The sequence below is a fragment of the Triturus cristatus genome, chromosome 7, assembly GCF_964204655.1.
Source record: "Triturus cristatus chromosome 7, aTriCri1.1, whole genome shotgun sequence".
Classification (NCBI taxonomy): Eukaryota; Metazoa; Chordata; class Amphibia; order Caudata; family Salamandridae; genus Triturus; species Triturus cristatus.
In genome coordinates, this window is record NC_140590.1 from 417,732,937 (window position 1) to 417,751,316 (window position 18,380).

The window sequence follows — 18,380 nt, forward strand, 5'->3', positions numbered from 1 at the left end:
ACTGCAAGGATTGCACGGAGCATCCTTTCCAGGATACTTCCCAGGCTACCTCTACTGGGAGGACATCGTTTTCTGACATTACAACTGAGCCTAGAAACGAGCAGATCAGTAACAAGGTGGGCCTTTCTGTTCTCCTTAATCTACCCGATTTAACAGCAAGACCCACACAATCAGATTGTTAAAGGAAGGCAAGGAACGCCTAGCTCTGCTGTCAGAGAACCACCTATCATTGAGCAAGAGTCACTACAGGTCAGCTGAGAGACAATGGAAGTTTGGAAAAGAAGACCCGCGAAACAGGAAGAAGGGCTGGAGTGTTACCCATGCGACAGCTCAGGTGGAGGCCAGGGGAGCCCTCCAGGTGGTGTGCTCTCGGGTGTGATTCAGACACCGCAAGATTTTACCTGTTGCAAGTTGTCTTGTACTCTTTAAGAAAATGGGAGGAGAGACTACTTGTCTACAGGCGTGTTTTCTGTGTCACACCTGATGTTATATAGCTGTGTGTAAATGGTTGATTTTTAGTTTCATATATGTGGTACCATTAGGGAGGGAAAGAGTTGGGGGAGGGATACAAGGAACACATCCCATGACAGCGGTAAGGCACATCCATCATCTATAGGGAAACAGGCATTAACTAGGACCCCAGGCCCAGAACTGAAAGTTGGTATGCTGTTGCCTAATGGTTAGGCTCCTGCCATGGAACATGAATGGTGTACATTTCCCCATTAAAGGGCATAAGATGTGGAAACCAATAGCCAGGGAACAACATGATGTAGTGAGTATTAAAGGAAACATACCTTCTCATTAAAGGGACATGACTGACGTTGCACAAAACCTACCCTACACAATTCCACACAACATCAAAATGCAGGAAAGTATGTGGGGTCACATTAGCTTTACACAGATTGCTATCTATGGAATTGTCAGCAGCAATCACAGACATATAAGATAGGAGATACATAACTATCACTGTCAAGCTGAGCTCACAAGATGTCACTGTAGTGATATACCATGTGCCGAATGTGCAATGGGAAACACATTTGCTTCAAATCTTATATATAATTAATGACAAGGCTCGTGGAGAATTGAACTGAGTGGGGGACTTCAATCTTGGATATAACCCTGAGCTGGATAGATGCCCTCTAGGCCGATATTCATGGTGCTCTTAAATTGCACATATGAAAAATTGAACCTCTGGGCATTTGGTGTGAGACACACCCACTCAAAAAGGAGTACTCCTTCTCACACAGCCACAGATCCTATCCTATGATTGATCTGGTCTGGAGCACAAGCACACTACTAAACCAAATGGTTAAAATTGAGATAGGTGCTATAGGTATTACATACCACGCACCAGAATGTGGAACTTCCCTGAGGGAAACACATAGATCTGAAGCCAAATGGTGGTTCAATCCAATGATCCTGAAAGATACATTATTTGGAAATGAGATAAAAAAACAAATACAGGAATTCTCTACTGAAATTCTATGAAAAAAAACAATAAAGCTGATAAGCTAGTGGCAGCTATTTTGCACCACTCCAAGAAATCCGCCAGAAGAGCAAATGTGCACCTAAAGAATTGAACATCCTGAGGCCCAGAAGATTTGGGACTTTCTGGAGACTGTACAGTGACCCATTGCCCCACAGTGAACAAGATATGACCTGGAGAGCGAGAGCTCAGTGAATGGGGTAGATGCTTGATGGTCCTGCTCAACGATTGAAGCATACTTTAAAGAAGTGGTAAGCGACATAAAGAAGGTGGCTGGGTTCCCAATACCGCAAGCACCTTTAATTACGCTCCTGCGCCCCATCCGCATTGGGAGGGCATCACGCTGCGAGTATGGACTTTAATATCGAAAATGCTACTGGCAGAGAATCCGGAATTAGCAGTTCACTGGAAGAAACCATTTGTACCAGACATCACACAATGGTCAAGGAGACTTTAGACAGTTATGGTTGTGAAAATGATAATGCATGACCCGTAGGACATGGGGAAAAGGACTGAGGCCACATGAAAACCTCTGTTGGACTATTTTCAGTCAGACCTTCTATCGTTGTCATGCTCAAGACCCCTTCACAAAATGAGATTAAATTAGAATCGAGAAACATTGCAATGTTGGGAGCCTGCAGCGGAATAAAGGCCTACCAGAGGGAACCATGGGACGGAAGCAGTTGGGCAAGCTTATGGAGCCTACCTATGGAGAGGCTTCATGCTTTGAATGGGATATCTTATTCTGTGTTCAGACGTATGGTAAGGTAGGGAGGGAGAATCCATGCCACTTGAAATTTCTTAACATTTTTTTAATGTAACAGAGCATGACATGGTCCACCAATGTTTGCTATGAAACTCACAGTTACAGGATTTACACAGATAAAACAAGGACTCTATCAGCAGCTCTTTTTCAAAGTAAGAAATAGTCCCGCTGTCATGAGCGGCTATAAATAAAAACAAGCATTTGCAATGCAATCAGTCTCGCCTTTTGACCTTATATGTATTAAGCTATGCAGCACATTAGCCTGGGTGCTGAAACATCTACTGTTCTTTAACATGGAGGGAAAGTAAGCACCAAACTGCGTGACACCAGGTATGGGAACACATGGAGAGAAATATTGCCTTTCAGCAGTATATGGTATAGTCAAAAGCTCTGTTTTTTATCTAAAATCAGGGTTCTGGTGATCATATCACTGAAAATAAAAGATTTGAAAAACATATTACTATCCAAGGGTGCTCGTGGAAGACAATTTCTATGGACTAGAATCTAGAGAATGCTAAAGTGATTCTGGTATTTTACTAAACTCTGCTGGTCGTTTTCTATCCAGAAAGTTAAATAGAGGCAGTTGCCAGAAAAATTAAAAAAAGAAAGTCGCTCAGCAGAAAGCAATTCTGGTATTTTACTGACCTCTACTGGTCGTTTTCTACCAAGACGGTTAAATAGAGGCAGTTGAACAGAAAAATTGTCCCTAAGCGGAAGCAGACAAGTCCTAGGGCTGAACTCCAGAGCCCACAAAGTACATACACATATAAGTATATACTAAACTATATACAAGAGGTCTTGAATGCTCGACCTAATGAGGCGCTGGTGTAAAAACAAATTGTGTTTCAGTCTAGTCACCATGTACCTCTCTCCTAGGTTCACTCATGCTCCCTACTGAAACACTGATCTTACTACTGTAAAAATCTGCTATACTTGTGCACGTAAAGCCAGGGCTGACAGGCCTTTTATTCCACTGGACATTTCCCCGATCAGCTGGTTTTGAAAGTGCAGGGCTACCCCTGGTGCCTCTGTCACTTCCCCCAGCTCTATGAGGGTAATTGCAGTAGGGAGAGGGAGGCTTCAAGAGAGAGGAAAGGAGAAGGCGGGAGGGGAAAGGTAGACAGAGAATGCGATTATAGAGGAGAGTGATGAACTTTTTGTATTTTTTATGCTTTGCACATATGTTTACCAAATCCACAACATGCATACCATGTCACTCTGAGATATTCACTTTAAAGATGACCACAGCGAATGTAGCCCTCAATTTAATAACACTTACATTTAGTTGCCACATTTTGTTGCTTGTCATGTACTTTTTCCTCTTCTCGACACGACAGCCAAGCTTTTCCAGCCACCATTAATTAAATGTATTTCTTGTTTAGTTTTTCTGTGAATGTGTATCTGTGTATGTTCCTTGGAGAGTGAAATAATGGCCAAGCACCTTTGAATGAGAGCTCCTGACCAAATTGTATCATCCTGCCAGAGATATTCAGCTAAAGGTCATGCAAGGTTGTGGAAAATAACTGGAGTTTTGTTATTGCAATATGTTTGATACTGATTTGTTCCCCTCATGAGTATGGCAAGATGGCCGCCAAGTACGGGCTCTCTGCTAGAGCTCCTGGGTTGGGGATAACGAAATCGGTTTAAATCACCCTGCAAACCCCGCCATCCACCCGCCATCCAGCCGCCTGCCTTCTACAACAAGCCGGATCGTAAGGAACAGGAAATTTTGACTAACCCCAAGAGGATCTTCCTGCGCGCCGTCCCCTCTCCTGCTTCGACGCTTGTGCTACATGCAGGAGCGCTGCGGGACCTGCAACATCACCACAGCTCTGTGTTTGTCTCCTGAGAGCCAGCTGATCGCCCAGCGCACCTTCCCCTCTCCTGCTGCGACGCTTGTGCTCGGGATCCTTGCTGGACATGCAGGAGCGCTGCAGGACCTGCAACATTACCACAGCATTGTGATTGTTGTGCTGCGGGACCTGCAACATCACCACAGCATTGCGACTGTTGTCTGTGTTGGACGAAGAGCCGAACGTGTGGGATCCTCTGAGCCGTGTCGCACTAGTTGACCTCGGCGGCTGTAAGTGTCTTTACCGTCTAGGGCCCCTCTGGACGCGCCGCACACCCGCCGATGCGTGGTGTTCTCTCCTGCTGGATCTCCTGCTGGGCCATGCCCCGGATTACATGATGCCCCCAGGAGCTGGTGACTCGACTCGACGAGTGCAAGTGTTCTTTCCCGGCTGGGGCCCCGCTGGACACGCCGCACACCAGCCGATGCGTGGGGTTCTCTTTTGCCGCATCGCCCACATCTTTGATCTGAGGACCCCAGGAGACGTGCGACTCGAGTGCTGAGCCGGGCCCCAGCGAGGCGATGCTACTCTGCCCTGCATTGCGTGAGTGCAGTTCCAATTCCACTAAACGGCTTATTCCTTCGTGAATACTTAGGTTCTCCCGGTAAGGCAACATCGTACCGCGTTGCTGACTGCCTGACTTTAAAATTGTGGCCGCCGCTGACCTAAAGGCGATGTGATGCAATACAAAGGAGACAATGTACAGCAACCATCCGCTTCCTTTGTACCTTTTTCTACCTACTTCCTTTTTACACAAGTGTTGCTTCCTATCTTTCTCTACCTACTGCCCTGGCCATCTTGAGTAAAGGATTGCTCCCTCTTAATACCTCAACTCAATCTCCAAAATGGCAGCAACCTGGAAAGGGCAACAGAAAGAGGACTGGGCACAGAATTAGAAAAGGACCTTACAGCCATTAGATGAGCCTAAACCACTAAGATGGCAGCCATCTTGGAATGGCTCATTATAACTCAAATAATTGGAAATGTGGTTGGTGAAATGACATGGAATAGTACGTTCTCCACACGCCATAACCTATTCCAGAAAAGGACGATTCTTAAACGATCACAAATTAAGGCACGAAAAGATAGCAAAGTCATTCCAGAAACCACTGTAATACCCAGGGGGCAAGAGGATACATGAAATTGGGACACTAGGAAACAAAGGAGAGGAAAGACACCTACCGACAAGAACGACAATAGACCTGCAAGCAGCGAGAGACAGGTAATGACATCTAAGTGAGGTCACCACTGTAGGAACACCCCGTAGAAGTATTTAACATTTTTCAGTAAATATGGCCGGAACAAATTTCGTATCAGCAGGCATAAACTCCTTTGTCATAAAGTACCCAACTAACTTATCTAAGAATGCAGCCAAAAAATTCAAACACAACCTAATTATAAAATACCCAGACACGCTCATCTCTGACCCCTACTTCAATCTAAACAAAGGCATCATTGTTAATGACTTGATATTTTTCACCAGAAAAACGGCTAAATGGCGCACTGTCATTACAAAGATGCTCAACATAAAAAATATAAGCAACATCCCACATGGTACAAAACTTATGATCGTCCCGTCACCAAGACTAAGAGCGGATCTATGCATAACTATCTACAAGAACGGCATTGTACTTATACAAACAGCTAACAACGAGCTAGAAAAGTTCGACAATCTGTTTTCAATACTAAAAGAGTGTGTAGATAACTCAAGGTGCTCTAATCAACACCGGACCACACAAGCAGCCACACTACTCACCACCAACACTACCACCTCAGACTTCACAATACTCAGAGACCCTCTAGATCCACAAACTACAATGATACCAGGAGGCACAATGGTAACAGGAGGCACATTGGATGGAAGTAATACCGAGACAGGAGAAAATTCTATACCATATGCCAATACCGCCCGACACCATTACAGCAAGGAGAATCAGCGCCTCTATCACAGGATTTGACTTCTTCAACACGTAGGACAGTCAACGGGAAGCTCCATCCAGAAATAAAGGATTTGCAAGCTAACACCCCTCTCATACCCCATTCAACAACATCACAAATTACATCTATGACCTTACGAAACTCATATCCTCCTAGCGTAGGATCAAGAGCTCAGGACATAGGGAGCACATCCCACTCCACAAATAGAGGAGACACAAACACCCAAACTAATGACAGAAATAGGAACACTGAAGAAATCGAAGTTCTAAAGCACCAGGACACAAACAAAACACGAAATAGGCAGATGCATACTCCCAAAATATCTCCTCAGCCTCAGAGAGAAATCGAAGCTCTTCAAACACAAGTGGGCAATATGTCACAGGACATTTTAAACACACTCCAAACTATGGAAAAAGTACTAGAAATCACAGTAAGCACCCACTCCAAAGTCGAACACGTCCAAAAATTAGTGCATAATATTCAAGAAAAGAGTAGAGAGACAACCATGCCATTATCAAATAGGCAAAATCGACCAGACAGAAATCTTAAATACTTATCAGATGATGAAACCTTAACCATACTACGGTCGGATGAGCCTAAAGCTAGCAGCAGAGGTGAGGAAATTAAATCAGTCCAGATCGATACAAATAGAACATCCTGGCCTAAGAATAGGAAACCCAACCTTAACAACCTACAACAAGTCCAGCTAACTGCCAATACTCAAGAGATGAACTCTAGTAGCTCGGGGAAACCACTACTATGCCTACTGCTCAACTGTTGGTCCACAGCAAAACATGCCTCAGACATCGCTGCCCTCATCGTTAGCCAGTAAATAGACATAACAATCCTAACAGAAACATGGCTTACGGAATCCTCTTCCCCTTTCATGGATCTACTGATGCCCCCTCGTTATAACATTGTGAGATTAGACAGACTAAAAAAGACAGGTGGCGGTATAGCCTGCATACACCGATCGAATCTTGTGAATTCCTAGGTCTCAATATAAGAACTGCAGACAATCAAAGGTGCAACCTGCATGCGCTTTACCACCCACCAGGCAATAATGCTACTTTCATAGAACAGTTAAAGGAGATCATCACGGCTATCTCTAACAGTCACACTAATAACATATTCCTAGGTGACTTCAATTTACACTGGGACGAGAAGAATGACAAAAAGGTCAATGCACTTAAAGACTTTTTAGCAGATCTAAACCTTACTCAAGACTGCACACAGCCAACTCACTCGAAAGGAGCAACCTTAGATTAAGGTAATTTCAAGGAGTAAAGATATTACAGACCACTCAATTGTTCCTTGCGATTGGTTGGATCACCATGCCATAACCTTCCTGATACCCACAATAAAAAAGAGCAAGACCGCGCAGCCTGTCAAACTGAAAAAGTGGACTCGGGGCACCAAAGACCCTAATATTGAGCTACTACTAGCAAGATGTGAGAAAGATCTAAATCCGCCTAACAAATTGTTGAACGTTAACAAACTCACTGAGCACTACACTAAGTCAATGACGAATATAGTCAACTCCACCATGCCACTAAAACTGAAAAGAATATCTGAGAAAGATAAAAATCCATGGTTTAATGAGACACTGAATGAAGATAGGCGGAAACTTAGACTTGAAGAAAGAAAATGGAGACAGCACCCATCATCCCCCCAGCTTAAAACTCTCAGAAAAATCAGAAACGAGTACAACAAAAGGGTACTCAATGTAGGAGAGTAGGATCTGCTTCACATGTTTACCCCCACTTTTTGCTGGTGTTTCACTGTTTTTCGACTTTAGTCTGGCTGGGACCCTGCTATTCAGGTCCCCAGCTAGCTGCTTCCTCTCTAAAATGATTCCATGTAATTTAGGTACATAACAGATAGGATCCGAGGTGCTCTTATAAGTCCCTAGTATAAGGTATACTATGTACCCAGGGCATAGGTACCCCAGAGGCCTACCAGGGGCTGAAGCATGTATTATGCCACCCATGGAAAGCCACCCAAAATGACACCACAGGTCTGCTACTGCAGCCTGAGTAATGTGGTGCTGCACCCCTTACTGAGATATAGGTTCACTATATCTCACCATATACTGCACATACAAACCTATCAGTCACCCCTATGGCAGGCCATATCAATCCTGAAGGCAGGGGGCTTGGTTATATGTGAGGGGGTGCCCAGCCATGAGCTGAGCCCCTCTGTAGCCTTCGGAATCTCTTCTCCAGGGTTGTCAGTAGTGCAGTCTGACCATATACTCTTAAGTGCATTATAACCAAATGGTAAATGCTAACTTTGGACTGGCTGCACGGAAACATGTCGTGTTTGGTGTCAAACACCTTGGAATCATGCCCCCACACCAGTAACTGGTGTGGGAGTATGATCCCACCCTTCTAGAGGGAGAGACATGACAGCACTGGTATACCCGGTAGAAACTTAATAGAGCCCTAGCATCACAAAATGGATGCTGCAGCCACAGACACAAGTCTGGCCTCCTACTGCTGACCAAAACTCCGGCAGGGGAGGCCTGGACAATAGGTTTCCTGTCACAGGCAAGGTGTAACCACCTCCCAGACAGGATTATGTGTATTGGGGCTGGGTGGGAGCACTCTCTGAGTGCTTTGAAATCCTGCACTGAGGGCACATTTGGTGTCCCTGTGCATAGTCCAGCTCAGACCGGTTCAGGGGCTTCCAGCCCCTGCTCTGGCGCGAAACTGGACAAAGGAAATGGGTGTAGCCACCCCTCTTTCCAAACCCTCCCATAGGTGGGTCCCCTGAGCTAGTCCAACCCCTTCCTTAGGTATAAGTAAGGAACCTCTGTAACCAGAACTTTAGATTACCCTGGACGAAACTCTGAAGCCAAATCTTGGACCTTCGAAGCTCTGCTCAAGATCAGAGGACTGAAGAAATCACCCTTGTGGTCAAGGAGTGACTCCCCTGCTTGGCAGGCACCAACAAAGCAGTTTGTCAGTCTGCATTATCGAAGCTACCACCGGACTCCAAAGTATTTGCAGCCCAGGAAGAGGATTTCCAGATATCTCAGAGGCCGACCCGAGTCCTTAGCAAAGCTGAGACCCGCAGCCCTCGTGAGTAGCGTGGAACCAGAACTCCTGGTCACCGTGCACTTTTGCAAGTGCATTGACTTCTGAACGTCTCCTAAAGTCTTGCTCGGGCTGACTTGTAGCCCCCACCTGGAGCCCTGAATCCACTGAAGATTGTTGGCCTGGTCATTCCAAGTGACCCGTGGGCCGCCATTTTGTGTTTCGTCTTGAGGTCCCTTTGCGATCGCTGGTCTGTTGACTGGTGGGTCCCTGAGGGAGTAACTTTGAATTTCCTTGGGCTTCCCTGGTTGCTCCAGATGTGCCCCGACTCCCTACCAAGTGGTGAGTCTCACAGATCTTGCTGGTCTGCACCAAAGCATCTTTCTTGTTTCTGCGTGGGTTGCTGTTGCCAAGGCTTGTTGTGTCCAATCTGGGCACCAACACTGCAGCACTCGACATCCTTTGTGGGACAGCTCGAATCCAGCTCCTGGTTGTCCTCGACACCTCGTAGTCCTCGTGGCTAAAGAGTCAAGCTTCACCTCTTTCACCTGAAACCACCCGACATTGGTGGGCATCTGTCCATCGCCTTTCTGGTCACTGGCTAGTGACCCAGACTCTGTCCCCTCTGCTTTCAGGTTCTTCTCATCTTCAATCCAGGCTTGGATCTCTTCAGACACTTCGGATCTTCACGACAGCAGCACTTCTTCGCCAGCTCCCATTGAAATCGACGACGCGACCCGACACCAAAAGACACCTATGCACCCGGCTTCCCTGGGTGAGGTAACATGAGTACTCCAGTGCTCCCATGGGTGCTAGCCCTAGAACATCCTAAGTCCAAAAGGGTTTGGTCCTGACTCATTTCTAAGTATCCCTAATCTTTAAAAAATCTAACCGCGACTTTCCCCATAGAAGCTAACGGGAGCTCGCGGCTGTGTTCACACACTGCACACGGCCGTCGTGGGTCCCCTGTGTCACTACCTTGGGGTCCCAGTGATTCTACAGTCTCTAGGCCTTGTGTCTAGTTAAGTCGTGTTTCTTATACCACTATTTTAGTATATGGTTTGGCTCGTCTCTAGGGCATGACATGTATTTGTGCTATTTTACTGTAATTATTGAAGTGTAACTTATGTGTTTTGACCTCTAGTCTCATAAAGAGACTAGGAGGGTGTGTTTAGTAATAAATACATATATTTTATATATATACCTGGTGTGGATATCTTTCATTTAGTGAATTAAGAGATTATAGACTGGTAAAACAAGCTGCTTTACATTCATTCAAGACTTAGACTAAAGGCTGCTCTCCATAGCTACCAGTAGGATAGCTTTCAATAAAGGTTGTCTTTAACCTATAACCAATGAGGGGTTGTTTGGACTGATACAGAGTGCCCACTATAACTAGTGGACAGCATATATCAGGCCAACTTCTCACACTCAACTCCAAAAAGCAATTGTTTAGATCGGAACTGGACAATGCAAAAACAGAAACTATTTGAGATGTTAAAGCAACAATCAAATAAGTTGGCCAAATCTGCCCAAGAAACTACTAAAACTCAACTAAACTGCGAAGAATTCTAAACATTCTTCACTGACAAGGCCAACACACTAGAAAGAGAGCTCAGGTTGGCAGCCGACAACCTTCCCAGCCAACTACCACCACAGAAAAATGATACCACGACAAACGATCATGATAGATTGAAAAACAAAGCACAATGGGCAACCTTCAAGTTATATGACCAGAATACCATTGGCAAAACTCTCTCTGATATCAAACCTAATAATCACTACAATGACCCCCTCCCCTCTAAATGCTTAAAAAGAATCAATCATATCGTCGCCCCACTATGGACAAAAATAATAAATGCCTCACTATCTCAAGGATCCTACCAGAATGCCTAAAAGCAGGTCAAGTCCTCTCAATCATTAAAAAACCTACAGCAATCACATCGCCAATTTCAAGCTGCTGGTCGACGGCCAATCTGAATTCAGACCAGGCCACAGTACGGAAACAGCAATCTTACACATAGTGGAGGATGCGCTACAGGCCCTAGATCACAATCAAACATGCCTACTAATCCTTCTGGACCTGTCATCTGCTTTTGACATGGTAAACCTTGAAAACTTGCTAGCCAGGCTTCAAGACAGGATGGGACTATCTAGAATTGTTCTGAAATGGTTTGAATCCTTCCTTCAGAACAGAACACAAAGATTCCTGGTCAACCAGACGCTATCCCCATCATGCCCTAAATCGATTGGAGTCCTTCAAGGATCAACACTATCTCCGTCACTATTCAACCTTTCTGTTGAACCCCTTACTGAAATTCTCCGAGACGCAAGCATATCTTATTACATGTATGCAGATGACACTCAGATCTACATCAAGATCGTGACACTGGAAGACATAAAGAAAATGAATGAGGCCTTAAAAATGTAATTACACTGGTTAACTAGCAATCATCTGAAACTAAATGCACAAAAAACGGAATTCCTATTATTATCACCACCTAAGAACCCCACAGAAGTGAAGGAATGCACCAAACTGATCACAGCGCTAAACTGCACCCCTACTCTAGTTGAATCTACAAAATCACTGGGAATCACGCTTGATAAGAACCTATACATGAAAGCCCACATTAAACCAATGACAAAAAGTGCCCGGTTTCACCTGAACTATATTAAAAAAGTGAAACCACTCATTTCTACGGTGGACCTCAAACTGGCAGTCCAGTCCTTAGTTATTTCAAGGATTGAATATGGATGTACAACTCTAGCAGGCCTATCAAAAATTTCCACAGAACCACTAAAATCATGTCTAAATGCGGCCGCAAGACTCATTACTGGATTTAGAAAATATCTCCCCGCACCAGAAAGCATTAAACTGGTTACCATACGAAGCCTGAATTCAACTTAAACTGGCATGTACTACCCACAAAAGTGCTCCACTACAAAACACCAAGGTACTTAGCTCAGAAAATTGAGCTCTCAGGGGGAACCAGACCAGCTAGGAGTGCCAGAGAACTGTTGCTGAAACCACCCATCTTTCGGAAGAAGAAAACATATGACAGACCTTTCTCCAGAGCAGCCCCCAGAATCTGGAACTCCCTCCCTCCAAACATTAGAAAAATTCCAAATACAGCAACATTCAAGAAGGAAGCGAAGATCTTCCTAATGAGCAAGTTCCTTAGGCTAGATTGTTCATCATCAGCATCGTGATTAATACCCAAACGTCGATCGTGGATTGTTTCTGATGTAGAACTCACGGAAAGCACATCAGAACTATTTGTATAGAAATACTGTTACACCTTGTTCTTTAATCAGGTCCTACAAAAACAAAAAAAGTCATGTACCGGAATATTACATATATTAATGCTGCTATACCCACTGTATTCCAAATGTACCTCATGTAACTGTGAAGCGCTCTGATACCCAAGGGTCACGTCCACACTATATAAAACTCTATAAATAAACAATAAAAAAATTGTATGGAGGTGTATCTTTCAGTAGAAAAAAATATTTAAACTTTGCATTGCAAGGTAAGTTTGTTTCAGGTGCCCTGTCCACTCTCCTTAGAAGAGATGTTTCCCTTGCTCTCTTTTGAGCTGATTTCTTTCCTCTCGCCTGAAGAGGTAAAGACTCCTGGGCAGATTCCTCTTCCACTTATTTGACTGAATCTCTATTTGATTCTGCCTTTAGAGGCTTTACCTGCTGAGACCTCTGCCTAACTTCTCTCCAATTTCCTGACCTCTCTAGTTTAGCCAATAGAGAGTGTCCCTTCATGGAAAACCCATCCCTGCTTTGATTTACTTAATGACAACTTTAAACAGTTTGTGTTTGTATTTGCAATTCTGAATTCATTTGAAACATATTCACCTATGCAGTCATTAATTAATTAGTGATTTTTTAATAATTTGAATGATTTTAGTATGTAACTTAGCTAATCTGAAAATAAAGGTTCTTGATTTACAAATGTACCAGCCTCCATCATTTTTCTGGACCAAATGTGGTTTGCGTTTTTTAAACATTTTGATTTGATGTTTTATGCCCCAGTATGTGGAGAAGTGTGGCTCAATGATTAGAGCGGCAGACCCTGATGCAGAGGTCTAGCCCGGGACCAGGGTTCAATTTCCCGCCTCGGCAGGTCTTGGGCTCAAAAATTCCACGGACCTGATAATTCTCGCCTCGGTGCCATTCCAATCATGGAGTCCCACTCTGCAACTCTGGGCAATAGCTTGCTTAATCTCCACAACGGCCCCCACAATGCTAAGGATGCCTGGCCTCCACCTTGGGGGTGCCCAGGAGTGGACGCCTCACAGGGAAAGCCTTGAGACCCTTGCGGGTGAGTAGTGCGCTATACAAGTATCAATTTACATTTACAGTCCAGGACTAAAGGTTCATCAACTTGAGTGCAGCTTGTACTTAAGAGATTTGCAGGGTGCTAAGTGCTGCCACAAAAGAACGAGAATGGATGGAGGGAAAGAGAAAGATTGGGCGAGGGGGTGGAGGGAGTGGGACTAGTTTTTGCAAGAGGCATGAGTATGGAAGCAAAATAACTGAAATCTTATACTTTGTTTTAAAAAGTGTGTAGAACTAATGTATTTACATATAGGGAGTATAACAAACAAGTTCTGTTTGTTGATCCTGAGTATATTAATTAGAATCTGTCATTTGAGCCTACAGATAGATGGATTTTATTGCACACGTAATTGCAACATTTGGTATGTAAAATATGTTGTGAGGTGGCCTTATAATCTCTTTCTCATTTTCTCACTGTAACTTACACAAACATGAAGTTCTGTTCATATATTTGTGCTTTTTTTCTAACAATTTTAAAATAAAACGAAATTTTAAATAATAAACTAAAATGATTCAAGCTGATGTCTATCAATGTCCAAAGAGTGCAAAAAATGCAAAAAGAGTTGAAAATTAAGATCACAGTTAGTAAACAAACTTACCAAGTGTTTCATAAATGTGTTCTGTAACAAAAAACATAGAATAATTATAAGTGTTAAAATACTCAAAACTATAGTTTTTTACATATGTTTTCATGCTATACTTTTTATCTGCTGCATCTAAATTCAATGATTCACAGAGGGACTTTCAAGTACTGTAATATTGCAGATACTGCAGTATGAGAATCAGGCATCAGGAAGTTGAGGGAAGCATTTATCTCACCGAATAGCTTCCTGATCCTTATACATACATCTTAAAACACTATACTCATAAACCACAGATCACCATATAAAGCTAGATTTGGACACCTACTTCTGAAGGGGCCAACATGCACACCAACCCAATCCTTTAGATTCTGTCTCCATGCACATTACTTTTAACACATCCCACACATCTGAATACTTAACGGTCAAGGATCCAACAAGACACCCTATCCCCACAATCTTCAGAGCTACACATACTAAAGCGCAGTCAAACATCAATCTGCCAAAGTAACCTTAGAATTACTTCCTCTTATATTACTGACCCATCTCTTACACATGACATCACAGCTACACTCCTAAACTGTAGGTCTGTAGACTCTAATGCAACATCCATATCTTCATTCATCCAAGACTGTGACCATGATGCTATTGCACTCATAGAAACCTGGTTGTGCTCATCCTCTATACCACAGTTTGATTTTATTCTACAACTAGGATAAAACAACCTCCATTTCAACACAGCAAAATGAATTGGTAGGGAACTAGTTTGACCCTATCCACAAAGAAAGCCTTATAAGCAAAAAGATTACCTCAAAAACTCATTATCGCTCCAGTACGTCTATGTGGAAATTACGAACATGACACCCCACTAAGACGGAAAATTGTAATCCATCCACCTAGCAACAAAAGAGTTGCATTGGTTGTTTTCTTGATAGCACTGATCAGCTCATCTACTCTCATGATCAGATTTTTCTGGACGATTTTGAAAACCCATGCAAGGGCTATGTAAAAAAGTAAAACTGCACAGATCACCCCAGGGACTGACATCTCTCCAGGGCTAAGAAGAAAGAAATAGCTTTGAAAAGTGGGAGGGTGAGGGGGCTGCTACTCCCCCTTTTGGGGACATATATAGCCCCGGGGACCATCACCTCCCCAAGGTCGGCCTGTGAAGTACAAAGAAGGGGGACTCGCAACCCCCCTACAGGAGCCCTATATGGCCCTGTGGACTGCCACCCCCAGGGCCGGCTCCAGCTATGTCTGCGGGTGCCCACCCTGGGCCCTGGGACATAGCTGTTTCCTGTGACTTGACAGCTCCCACCAAGTCAAAGCAAACACTCCGCTTCCAGCAAGAGAGGGTTGACAAAATGCTCTCTCTTGCTGGAAGTAGAGACTTCGTCTGTTTTCCTGCCCGCCTGATGAAACGATTGTTCCTGCATCAAGGGAGCTTACTTTCAGCGGTTCCCTCTGTGCATCAGCAATTCCAGCTTCTGCAGGAAGCGGGGAGCTGGCAGGGACCGCGGGGGCCTTGAGGCTCCCCCCACAAACCCATTGCTGCAGTAGTTTATGTTAATTAGAACGTTACAAAATGTTTTTGCTTGTAAGAATTGCTTATCAGTACACATTTCATAGAGTGTGAATAATGAATTTCTGCACCAGTACTGGAGACAGGATGAACGTGATGTATCACGAAATCTCTTTTGAAGGCCACGCAGCAGACAACTTTCATTGCATGATGGCAGAGAAGGAGGCAGAGCCCCTGATATCATGAAATGTTCATTCCTGATCAATCTCCTCTCCCTGAGAACCATGAGAAGTATTGCATACTGTTGAGAAATGTTTAGATTGTACATTGCAGAGCTAAGAAGATTCCAATGCCCCTTTCCATTCTCTTGGGATTAGATGCTCCACTCTGCTCCTGCTCAAAGAGTCAGACCACTGAGCATATCCATTCTCATTTACCTGACGGAATCTTTATTTGACTGTGCCTTCTGGAGGCTTTGCTTGCTGACGCCTCCTGCTTGATTTCTCTCATGAATTTCCTTTAGCTGAGCACAACAGAGAAGCTTCCCTTTGTGTAAAACTGAATTTTCTCAATTTTGCTTTATGATAACTCTCAGCCTTTTGCTTTGTATTTCCTGATTTTTAATTGATTTGAATTATATAATGTAGACATTCATGTAACTGACCATTTATCTTGATAACCATCAATGATTTGAGTTTGTGACTTTGCAATGGTTTGCAAATCTACTACTCTCAGACATGCGTGTGGGGCCTAATGTGCTTCACGGTCATTGATGTATTGTTGAGAATAAGGTTCATTCCGGGGGAAAAAAAGGTCAATCTGCTCGAATGCAGCTTGTACTTGAGTTGGACCAGCGATCTGCACAGTGCAAATTCCAACAAAATCATACTAATGAATGAACACGCTGAGACCTAGAGGTGCAATATAGGCTAAAACATATTGTGGAAATATGATAATCCCCAGTTGAAACTGAATGCCCTTAACTGAGATGCTTGCTTTTTACAAACCTGCCTCTCATACCATTAATATTGTATGTCAGCTGTAAAGCACCCTTCAGCTAAACACTGCTCAGAAGAGGATGTAAGAGAAAGAGCAAATGCATTGTGGGGTGTAGCAACTCCAGCTATTCTCATATATTATTTCAAAATTGCCCTGTGAACCTTTTTTTATTTCCCCCCACCCATCTCATGATAAAACATTGCTTTTGTACCTTTTGTCTTCTTTATGTTGTTGTGTATGCGGCTTAGTTGGCTCTCCAAGAGCTGTGTGGATTGACTGACCCCTTCAGGCTTTGATATCTTGGCCAGGAGCTGTTCACACCTGCAGACAAGGCAGCAGTTATGTCATTGAAAAGCATGCATTTGGGGGGCAAACTTGGCAAAGGAGAGGGGCATCTGTGACAAGATGAATGAGATTATTGTGGAGTAACCCTGGAGTGCTGATATTGCATGTGCCTCTAGTAAGTAAATGATAATATAAAGAGTGCCCCCCCCCCATAGGAGGGGGGCAGAAAATAAGCCTCTACTCTGTGATCTGTAACAATAAAATTGTTTTTTTGGGGCTTCGATTTTGAGGGAACTGATGTGACTGAGACTCATGAGAAATAAGAATGCCCAAACATACTTAACTTTGTTAGCAAAATTACTTAAAATGGATTACCTCAGCGTCACTTTCTTGTTTCACCTCTAATTGTCCTACTGTACAGCATGTTTTCCTTTGACCACTTTCTGTATCCTATAGTAGTACAATGGTATGTACTACCTCAGCATTGCAAACATCCTCATGTGATCAACCACACATGCCAAATATCTCTTGATTACTAAGTGCTCTGCTGTCCCCCAGGCGGTGTTTATTTATCATTATTTCATGCAATGCAGCACAGCAAGCCACCTTGCGGCACTGCGTGAAAGGCAAGGAGTGCACTGTATTTAACATCATACGGCGCATTCCTGTCCTTTCCTTGTGTTGGTGCACTTTTGGCGACCTTGCGTGGCTTGATAAATCTGACTTTAGTGCTGGGTCGCCCTTGTACCCCCTTGCGTGGCAGAAGGGCGGTGCAACACAATGCTAAATATGCCCTAAATCTATACTATATGAACATGCCTATTAAAATAAAAATCAGAATTATAAGCTCAAGACTCAAACAAACCTGTCAAGGTCCAAAAGGCCCTAGTTCGTATACCAGCGGGATAACATTTTATAAGATGGCTATCACACAGCACTAAAAAGTACCAGCATGAACCATCTTGTTGAGGCCTTATATGAAACACATAAGGCAGAGCTCCAAAGAGGGCCTTCTGCAATGGACAATAGCATGAGGCTTACCCGGGCACATCATGAAACAACTGATTTGTGGGAGGGTGTTTTATCGCGTTATGGCATGTTCCAAAGTGTGACATGGCTGAAAATAGGTCCAGGGCGGAATGCTCTTTAAAAGATATGAATGTGTTACATCATGCACGGAGGGGTTTTATCACCAATCGCGTGTCACTCTTTCACTGTGTGATTCCAGAGGGAGGAAATTGGAGCCTCGTTTGTGAACCTCTACTTTCCCATTTTCTTGCTGTGAACAACAGAGCAATGATCCTCTGGCTCAAGGCCCAAGAAAGCCCCAGCACTGAACGACTGGTGCATAGGATGTGACCATCTTAACCCCTTCAGTGCCCATGACGAGATGGTCTCGTCATGGAGCGCGGTTGCGCTGTGCCCATGACGAGACTATCTCGTCATGAACCCCGCCCGCTAATGCAACGCCCGGCACAGGGCGGGGAAAGGGCGGGGCACTGAAGAGGTTAAAGGGCCAGTTTGGTTGCGGTGACTCTATGATGCCAATCGGTGCTACTCGG

At 44.0% G+C, this 18,380-nt stretch overlaps 1 protein-coding gene across 1 annotated transcript in view; it reads right to left on the reverse strand.

Annotated features, from left to right (window-relative positions):
* Window positions 1–18,380, reverse strand: part of LOC146809835 (E3 ubiquitin-protein ligase TRIM11-like) — a 221,101-nt gene that overhangs the window by 75,988 nt on the left and 126,733 nt on the right. The window contains exons 8-9 of the mRNA XM_085614913.1: window positions 16,745–16,854; window positions 14,031–14,051 (exon numbers count right to left, since the gene is read on the reverse strand). Coding sequence (XP_085471039.1) covers window positions 14,031–14,051; window positions 16,745–16,854 — 131 coding nt within the window. The remainder of the gene's footprint in view (window positions 1–14,030; window positions 14,052–16,744; window positions 16,855–18,380) is intronic.